Source organism: Onthophagus taurus, unplaced genomic scaffold (genome assembly GCF_036711975.1).
Source record: "Onthophagus taurus isolate NC unplaced genomic scaffold, IU_Otau_3.0 ScKx7SY_14, whole genome shotgun sequence".
Classification (NCBI taxonomy): domain Eukaryota; kingdom Metazoa; phylum Arthropoda; class Insecta; order Coleoptera; family Scarabaeidae; genus Onthophagus; species Onthophagus taurus.
This window is the reverse complement of record NW_027248939.1, coordinates 1,230,004-1,240,248: the sequence shown is the minus strand read 5'-3', so window position 1 is coordinate 1,240,248 and position 10,245 is coordinate 1,230,004. Positions and strand designations below refer to the sequence as shown.

Genomic DNA, 10,245 nt, shown 5'->3' with positions numbered 1-10,245 from the left:
AATATCACAAATATGGTCAACAGAATTATCGGAACCAAAAGTGATAGAAAGTTCAAACATGTCTCAGAACGGCGTATAACGTCATAATATCACGTTTTGAGCACATTTTGTTTTTTATCTCCAACATGCTCAAAGATGTCATTTGGCGTCTGAATATCACAAATATGGTCAAAAGAATTATCGGAACCAAAAGTGATAGAAAGTTCAAACATGTCCCAGAACGGCGTATAACGTCATAATATCACGTTTTGGGCACATTTTGTTTTTTATCTCCAACATGCTCAAAGATGTCATTTGGCGTCTGAATATCACAAATATGGTCAACAGAATTATCGGAACCAAAAGTGATAGAAAGTTCTAGCATGTCTCAGAACGGCGTAAAACGTCATAATATAACGTTTTGGGCACATTTTGTTTTTTATCTCCAACATGCTCAAAGATGTCATTTGGCGTCTGAATAACACAAATACGGCCAACAGAATTATCGGAACCAAAAGTGATAGAAAGTTCAAACATGTCTCAGAACGGCGTATAACGTCATAATATCACGTTTTGGGCACATTTTGTTTTTTATCTCCAACATGCTCCAACATGTCATTTGGCGCCTGAATATCACAAATATGGTCAACAGAATTATCGGAACCAAAAGTGATAGAATGTTCAAACATGTCTCAGAACGGCGTATAACGTCATAATATCACGTTTTGGGCACATTTTGTTTTTTATCTCCAACATGCTCAAAGATGTCATTTGGCGTCTGAATATCACAAATATGGTCAACAGAATTATAGGAACCAAAAGTGATAGAAAGTTCTAGCATGTCTCAGAACGGCGTAAAACGTCATAATATAACGTTTTGGGCACATTTTGTTTTTTATCTCCAACATGCTCAAAGATGTCATTTGGCGTCTGAATATCACCAATATGGTCAACACAATTATCGGAACCAAAAGTGATAGAAAGTTCAAACATGTCTCAGAACGGCGTATAACGTCATAATATCACGTTTTGGGCACATTTTGTTTTTTATCTCCAACATGCTCCAACATGTCATTTGGCGCCTGAATATCACAAATATGGTCAACAGAATTATCGGAACCAAAAGTGATAGAAAGTTCAAACATGTCTCAGAACGGCGTATAACGACATAATATCACGTTTTGGGCACATTTTGTTTTTTATCTCCAACATGCTCAAAGATGTCATTTGGCGTCTGAATATCACAAATATGGTCAACTGAATTATCGGAACCAAAAGTGATAGAAAGTTCAAACATGTCTCAGAACGGCGTATAACGTCATAATATCACGTTTTGGGCACATTTTGTTTTTTATCTCCAACATGCTCCAACATGTCATTTGGCGCCTGAATATCACAAATATGGTCAACAGAATTATCGGAACCAAAAGTGATAGAAAGTTCAAACATGTCTCAGAACGGCGTATAACGACATAATATAACGTTTTGGGCACATTTTGTTTTTTATCTCCAACATGCTCAAAGATGTCATTTGGCGTCTGAATATCACAAAGATGGTCAACAGAATTATCGGAACCAAAAGTGATAGAAAGTTCAAACATGTCTCAGAACGGCGTATAACGTCATAATATAACGTTTTGGGCACATTTTGTTTTTTATCTCCAACATGCTCCAACATGTCATTTGGCGCCTGAATATCACAAATATGGTCAACAGAATTATCGGAACCAAAAGTGATAGAAAGTTCAAACATGTCTCAGAACGGCGTATAACGTCATAATATCACGTTTTGGGCACATTTTGTTTTTTATCTCCAACATGCTCAAAGATGTCATTTGGCGTCTGAATATCACAAATATGGTGAACAGAATTATCGGAACCAAAAGTGATAGAAAGTTCAAACATGTCTCAGAACGGCGTATAACGTCATAATATAACGTTTTGGGCACAATTTGTTTTTTATCTCCATCATGCTCCAACATGTCATTTGGCGCCTGAATATCACAAATATGGTCAACAGAATTATCGGAACCAAAAGTGATAGAAAGTTCAAACATGTCTCAGAACGGCGTATAACGTCATAATATCACGTTTTGGGCACATTTTGTTTTTTATCTCCACCATGCTCAAAGATGTCATTTGGCGTCTGAATATCACCAATATGGTCAACACAATTATCGGAACCAAAAGTGATAGAAAGTTCAAACATGTCTCAGAACGGCGTATAACGTCATAATATCACGTTTTGGGCACATTTTGTTTTTTATCTCCAACATGCTCCAACATGTCATTTGGCGCCTGAATATCACAAATATGGTCAACAGAATTATCGGAACCAAAAGTGATAGAAAGTTCAAACATGTCTCAGAACGGCGTATAACGTCATAATATAACGTTTTGGGCACATTTTGTTTTTTATCTCCAACATGCTCAAAGATGTCATTTGGCGTCTGAATATCACAAATATGGTCAACAGAATTATCGGAACCAAAAGTGATAGAAAGTTCAAACATGTTTCAGAACGGCGTATAACGTCATAATATCACGTTTTGGGCTCATCTTGTTTTTTATCTCCAACATGCTCAAAGATGTCATTTGGCGTCTGAATATCACAAATATGGTCAACAGAATTATCGGAACCAAAAGTGATAGTAAGTTCAAACATGTCTCAGAACGGCGTATAACGTCATAATATCACGTTTTGGGCACATTTTGTTTTTTATCTCCAACATGCTCAAAGATGTCATTTGGCGTCTCAATAACACAAATACGGTCAACAGAATTATCGAAACCAAAAGTGATAGAAAGTTCAAGCATGTCTCAGAACGGCGTATAACGTCATAATATCACGTTTTGGGCACATTTTGTTTTTTATCTCCAACATGCTCAAAGATGTCATTTGGCGTCTGAATATCACAGATATGGTCAACTGAATTATCGGAACCAAAGGTGATAGAAAGTTCAAACATGTCTCAGAACGGCGTATAACGTCATAATATCACGTTTTGGGCACATTTTGTTTTTTATCTCCAACATGCTCAAAGATGTCATTTGGCGTCTGAATATCACAAATATGGTCAACAGAATTATCGGAACCAAAAGTGATAGAAAGTTCAAACATGTCTCAGAACGGCGTATAACGTCATAATATCACGTTTTGGGCACATTTTGTTTTTTATCTCCAACATGCTCAAAGATGTCATTTGGCGTCTGAATATCACAAATATGGTCAACAGAATTATCGGAACCAAAAGTGATAGAAAGTTCAGACATGTCTCAGAACGGCGTATAACGTCATAATATAACGTTTTGGGCACATTTTGTTTTTTATCTCCAACATGCTCCAACATGTCATTTGGCGCCTGAATATCACAAATATGGTCAACAGAATTATCGGAACCAAAAGTGATAGAAAGTTCAAACATGTCTCAGAACGGCGTATAACGTCATAATATAACGTTTTGGGCACATTTTGTTTTTTATCTCCAACATGCTCAAAGATGTCATTTGGCGTCTGAATATCACAAATATGGTCAACAGAATTATCGGAACCAAAAGTGATAGAAAGTTCAAACATGTCTCAGAACGGCGTATAACGTCATAATATAACGTTTTGGGCACATTTTGTTTTTTATCTCCAACACGCTCAAAGATGTCATTTGGCGTCTGAATAACACAAATACGGTCAACAGAATTATCGGAACCAAAAGTGATAGAAATTTCAAATATGTCTCAGAACGGCGTATAACGTCATAATATCACGTTTTGGGCACATTTTGTTTTTTATCTCCAACATGCTCCAACATGTCATTTGGCGCCTGAATATCACAAATATGGTCAACAGAATTATCGGAACCAAAAGTGATAGAAAGTTCAAACATGTCTCAGAACGGCGTATAACGTCATAATATAACGTTTTGGGCACATTTTGTTTTTTATCTCCAACATGCTCCAACATGTCATTTGGCGCCTGAATATCACAAATATGGTCAACAGAATTATCGGAACCAAAAGTGATAGAAAGTTCAAACATGTCTCAGAACGGCGTATAACGTCATAATATCACGTTTTGGGCACATTTTGTTTTTTATCTCCAACATGCTCCAACATGTCATTTGGCGCCTGAATATCACAAATATGGTCAACAGAATTATCGGAAGCAAAGGTGATAGAATGTTCAAACATGTCTCAGAACGGCGTATAACGTCATAATATAACGTTTTGGGCACATTTTGTTTTTTATCTCCAACATGCTCAAAGATGTCATTTGGCGTCTGAATATCACAAATATGGTCAACAGAATTATCGGAACCAAAAGTGATAGAGAGTTCAAACATGTCTCAGAACGGCGTATAACGTCATAATATCACGTTTTGGGCACATTTTGTTTTTTATCTCCAACATGCTCCAACATGTCATTTGGCGCCTGAATATCACAAATATGGTCAACAGAATTATCGGAACAAAAAGTGATGGAAAGTTCAAACATGTCTCAGAACGGCGTATAACGTCATAATATCACGTTTTGGGCACATTTTGTTTTTTATCTCCAACATGCTCAAAGATGTCATTTGGCGTCTGAATATCACAAATATGGTCAACAGAATTATAGGAACCAAAAGTGATAGAAAGTTCTAGCATGTCTCAGAACGGCGTAAAACGTCATAATATAACGTTTTGGGCACATTTTGTTTTTTATCTCCAACATGCTCAAAGATGTCATTTGGCGTCTGAATATCACCAATATGGTCAACACAATTATCGGAACCAAAAGTGATAGAAAGTTCAAACATGTCTCAGAACGGCGTATAACGTCATAATATCACGTTTTGGGCACATTTTGTTTTTTATCTCCAACATGCTCCAACATGTCATTTGGCGCCTGAATATCACAAATATGGTCAACAGAATTATCGGAACCAAAAGTGATAGAAAGTTCAAACATGTCTCAGAACGGCGTATAACGACATAATATAACGTTTTGGGCACATTTTGTTTTTTATCTCCAACATGCTCAAAGATGTCATTTGGCGTCTGAATATCACAAAGATGGTCAACAGAATTATCGGAACCAAAAGAGTAGTAGATAAAAGCCGATTCTAGAACCTCCTCTCAGAACCTCAGGTCAAGGCCAAGGCCAAGGTCACGTTGAGTGACCATGACCTTGACCTTGCCCTGAGGTTCTGGGAGGAGGTTCCAGAATCGGCTATTGCAAAGGGGGTCGTTGACCAGTAACCTTGACCTAAACAATGACCTTTACTTTGAGCTCACCTCAGGTCAAGATCACGTTTAGTGACCATGACCTTGATCAGTAACCTTGACCTGAACAATGACCTTTACTTTGACCTCAACGGAGACCTTGAAGTCAACCTTAATTGTGACCATGACATTGACCTTGTACGTGACCTGAAATGAAGGTTACACGACGTGAGTTCATTGAAAACCCCACTTCGGAGGAGGTATGCTTTAAATAGCAGATAGAAAATCGTGTTCAACAGTATTGAAGTAAGAGTGTTGTGAACATGTTGACCTGCGACGTGTGTTACAAAGAGTTTACTAGACCAGATAATCTTGTGAGACATCAACGCACAGCATGTATTGGGAAACGTCGAAAGGTGGAAGAGGATCAACAAGGAGATGTTATAGTGTGTGAAATATGTGATGAACACGTAACCAGACAATGTTATTCCTCACATCTGCGCAGCAACAAACATAAACAGAAAGCCTTCGTAATAATAGATGATGGTGTAGAAAAAATAGATTCGATATTTGGAGATAAAATATGTAGTTTTAGAGTGAGCGATCATGAACGGAAGTACGTAGACATGAAGGAATTCAGTAACCGAATTAGAGAAAAAGTTATCAGTTTGATACAGTCCGTGAGGAATGTAAATGGTAGTTTAAAAGTGAATACGGAAATTTTTGGATTGTATTTCATAAATACGAAGGAAGAAGTGGAAATCAAATCATTCAACACAAAAAATAAAATTATAACAGTAGCCGTAGACTTGTACCAAACATACGAGGACTTTATGGACGAGATTATGGTGAAAATGTCGGAATTCCAAGAACGGGACTCAGGTAAGAGTATAAGAATAGAAAAGTAGTAAAATGCGAAACTAAAGGCGTTAATACTGCAGGTTGGACCTTGTTGGAAATATTATATCTTGAGGTGAACTGTAACAAGTTTAATCCTACAAGAGCATCGAGCTACATCGACTTACCGACATCCATAAAAGGGAAGAGAGCGGTAATAAACGTGCAAAATAACGATAATAAGTGCTTTGCTTGGGCACTGATATCCGCGCTGTACCAACCCACAGGTTTACCGCAAAGAATATCATCATACCCAGATTATAGGGAAACAGAATTAAAGTTTGACTGCGTAACATTCCCAGTACCCATCAGAGACATACCAAAATTTGAGGAAGAAAATAACATTTCAATTAACGTCTATGGTATAAATTCTTGGTATAATGGAGAGAAAATGGTAGATGATATTGTAACTGTATGTATATGTAAACAGAAACGGGAGCGTCATGTAAACTTATTAGTAGTCAGCGACAATTTCGGGAATAACCACTATTGTTGGATAAAAAACTTATCTCGACTGATAAATACACAATCATCGACTCATGAACATCAAAGATATATTTGTGAGGGTTGTTTGCAATACTTTTCAACTGAAGACAAGTTGGTACGACATCAGATGGATGACTGTAAAAAAGTGAAAGCAACAGTACCAAGCGAACAAATAAAAGTGAATAAGTTCGGACATCTAGAAAAGGAAAATGTTTTACAATTTGAAGGATTTGAAAAAAAAATGAAAGTTCCGTTTGTGGTGTACGCCGATTTCGAGGCGATTCTGAAACCCTTAACGCCCGAAGAAGGAAAAGTTTACGATGATAATAAACCATATACGGCCCGATGTTTTGAACACGAACCATACGCGTTTGCGTACTACATTAAGTGTGCTTACGATGATAACTTATCGAAATTCCGAATATACCGAGGGCGAAACGCTGCTCTGGAATTTATTATAAGATTGGAGAAGGATGTAATAGAGATCTATAAACAACATTTGAGGCAAACAAAGGATATGATACCGCTAAGCTGTCTGGACCAATTTGTACATGAACTGAGTTCCGTATGTCACATTTGTGATAAACCAATAAACAAAGAAGAGAAAGTGTGTGATCACGATCACTTGACAGGATTGTATAGGGGTCCTGCGCATTCCGTCTGCAATATAAATTATAAATTACCGATGTTTATCCCTGTGTTTTTCCACAACCTGTCGAATTACGATGCCCACATGTTTGTGAAAAGTATTGCCCTAAACAAGGAGGAAGTAGAGGTGATAGCACAAAACAAAGAAAAATATATTTCTTTTTCCAAAAAAATAGTTGTCGGAGAAACAACCGATAACAAGGGAAAGAAACGCAAAGTGTTTATGAAAATAAGATTCGTCGACTCGTTTAGATTTATGGCGAGTTCTTTGGAAAAGTTGGTTTCATATTTGGATGATAAGGATTGTGTGGAAGTGAAAAAAAAATTCAAAGACTCTGAAGAATTTAGATTGATGCGCCAGAAAGGTGTATTTCCATATTCGTTCGTAGATTCGTTTGAAAAGTTGGAGTATAGTAAATTGCCTGATCATACACAGTTTTACGACATATTGAGTTCAAGTAATATTTCAAAGGAACAATACTCTAGAGCACAGACTGTATGGAATAAATTTAAGTGTACAACGTTGGGAGAATACAGTGACCTGTATTTGACGTCAGATGTGTTAATGTTGACTGACGTCTTTGAAAATTTCAGGACAATATCTTTGGAGAATTACAATCTGGATCCTTGCCATTATTATACTGCGCCCGGGTTTGGGTGGGATGCTCTGTTAAAAATGACAGGTGTAAAATTAGAATTGTTATCAGACATTGACATGTTACACTTTTTTAAGAAAGGAATTAGAGGCGGTCTCTGTATGTGTGTAAAACGATCTGCAATAGCAAACAACAAGTTCCTTGACGATTTTAACCCGGAAAAACCATCATCATATATTCTATACTTGGACGCTACCAATTTGTATGGGTATGCAATGAGTTGTAAATTACCAACAGGCGGTTTTCGATGGTTGTCGAACCAAGAAATAGCAGATATAGATGTGGAGTGTTTAGATGATGAACACCTTGGTTATGTCTTTGAAGTGGATTTGGAGTATCCCGAAAGGTTACACAACCAGCATGATGATCTACCGTTTTGTCCCGAAAACATAATCGCTCCCGGATCGAAGCATCCTAAGTTGATTGCGAACTTACAAAATAAATCGAAATACATAATTCACTATGTAAACCTACGTGAATGTGTGAAAAAAGGTCTTAAGCTAACCAAAATACACCGTGCATTGCAATTTCAACAATCGCCGTGGATGAAACCATATATCGATTTTAACTCTGAGAAACGAATGAATGCTACGAATGAATTTGGGAAAAATCATTATAAACAAATGAATAATATCGTGTATGGGAAAACGATGGAAAATGTTGAAAATAGAGTCGATATACGATTAGTGTCACATTGGGAGAATCGTTACAGGAGACCCGGTGCAGAAGCTCTTATCGCAAAGCCGACTTTCAAGTCATCGAAAATTTTCTGCCATAATTTGGCAGCCATTGAAATGCAGAAGGTGGAGGTCAAATATAACAAACCTCTGTATGTAGGGTTTAGCGTACTGGAATTGTCGAAAGCGGTCATTTATAACTTTTTTTATAATTTTTTAAAAGAGAAATATGGTGAAAACGTATTATTGTTATATACAGATACGGATTCGTTAATTCTCGAAATATTTACTGAGAATGTATACCAGGATATCAAAGAAAATATAGAGATGTTCGATACCTCTAATTACAAGTTAAACAACAGACATAATATTCCTCCAGGGCCGCCGATAGTTGGAAAAATGAAAGATGAGTACCCAAATACGATATTAACATCGTTTTATGGTACAGGAGCTAAAGCTTATTGTATTAACACTTTGGAAGGAGTTGTCAAGCGTGCCAAGGGTGTGAAAAAGTATGTTATCGATAAAAACTTAAGTGTTTCAGAATATAAACGGATTATCGAAGATGGAGGTTCTGTGCGAAAAAAGATGTATGTCTTTCGCTCCTCCTATCACACGATGTATACAGAACTAAAGAATAAAGTGGCGCTCTCTGCACATGACGATAAACGTTACGTGATGGAGGATGGATGTCATACGTTAGCTTGGGGAAACTATCTTATTGAAGATCTACGCAGGGAAGATCTTTTGGACAACTTATTGGAGTTGTTAAACGTAAACATGTATGGCTAGTTAAATTGCGATCAGTTAATTTGTAAAAAAAAAAAAAATACTTGCTTGTATCACAAAACTTGTATATAAAGTAGAAAGTAGGTTGTTAAAAAGGTTACTTGAAATAAAATCAACGAAATTAAAAAAAAAAGTTTTTTATTTTCTTAGTGTAAAAATTATAATACATCCTTTTTTGCAATCCAAGAATTATGAGAGCTATCCATTCCCAACCATTTCACTCGGACTTTATTTCCTTTTCGACGAAGAACTTTTTCAATTAAAAATACATCCGGGTGTTTCACACGTTGTAATTCTTCGTCGTAAAATGCTCCAAGAATGGGTTCTCCTCTACCATCTTTAATAAGGTAAGTCCTGGGATTAGTATTTTGAACTGTCGCTATGGTGAAAATTTCATTGGACCAAGTTGGTTGGTAACCTTTAGCAAAAGCGTGTCTGTACTTGCTAATTCGCACGTGTTCCCCCACATTAAATTTATGGTGGTTGGGGTCGACAACTTTAATGGAATTGTATACAGTATTTAACAGAGCAGATTCATTTCGTCGATTAACAGCTGAAGGTTTCATGTGAATGGTGCGATGTATTGTGTTGTTGTAAGATTTTAGTAATTTGGGTAGTAAGTCTAACCAGCGATAATTTCCTTGCATACTAAATTCTTTCCACATTTTATTTTTTAGGGTTCTATTAAACCGTTCGATAATCGAGCTTTTTAAAGTGGAATAGGTGCTGTAATGATTAATGTTAAGTTGTTCCATTAATTTTTGAAAATCGCTATTGTAAAACTCTTTCCCATTATCGGTTTGTAAGTTGCTCGGAGTAATATTCTTTTTACTATGCAAAATGTCCTTCATAGCTTGAGTAACCTCTTTCCCAGTTTTGGTTTTGAGTGGTAAGGCCCATGCGTATTTTGAAAA

General features: G+C 36.7%; 1 protein-coding gene across 1 annotated transcript; it reads left to right on the top strand.

Annotated features, from left to right (window-relative positions):
* The first annotated feature begins 5,070 nt into the window (after positions 1 to 5,070).
* LOC139432308 (uncharacterized) lies at positions 5,071 to 9,334 on the top strand. Its single transcript, XM_071200801.1, has 2 exons — positions 5,071 to 6,060; positions 6,120 to 9,334. Exons 1-2 carry the CDS (start codon positions 5,502 to 5,504, stop codon positions 9,332 to 9,334), a joined length of 3,774 nt encoding a protein of 1,257 aa, XP_071056902.1. The 5' UTR covers positions 5,071 to 5,501.
* Positions 9,335 to 10,245: the final 911 nt, after the last annotated feature.

Coding starts and splice junctions, on each gene's coding strand:
- LOC139432308 (XM_071200801.1), top strand. CDS start 5,502: ATGTTGACCTGCGACGTGTGTTACAAAGAGTTTACTAGACCAGATAAT. Junction 6,061..6,119: donor ATTCCAAGAACGGGACTCAG/GTAAGAGTATAA, acceptor TTAATACTGCAG/GTTGGACCTTGTTGGAAATA.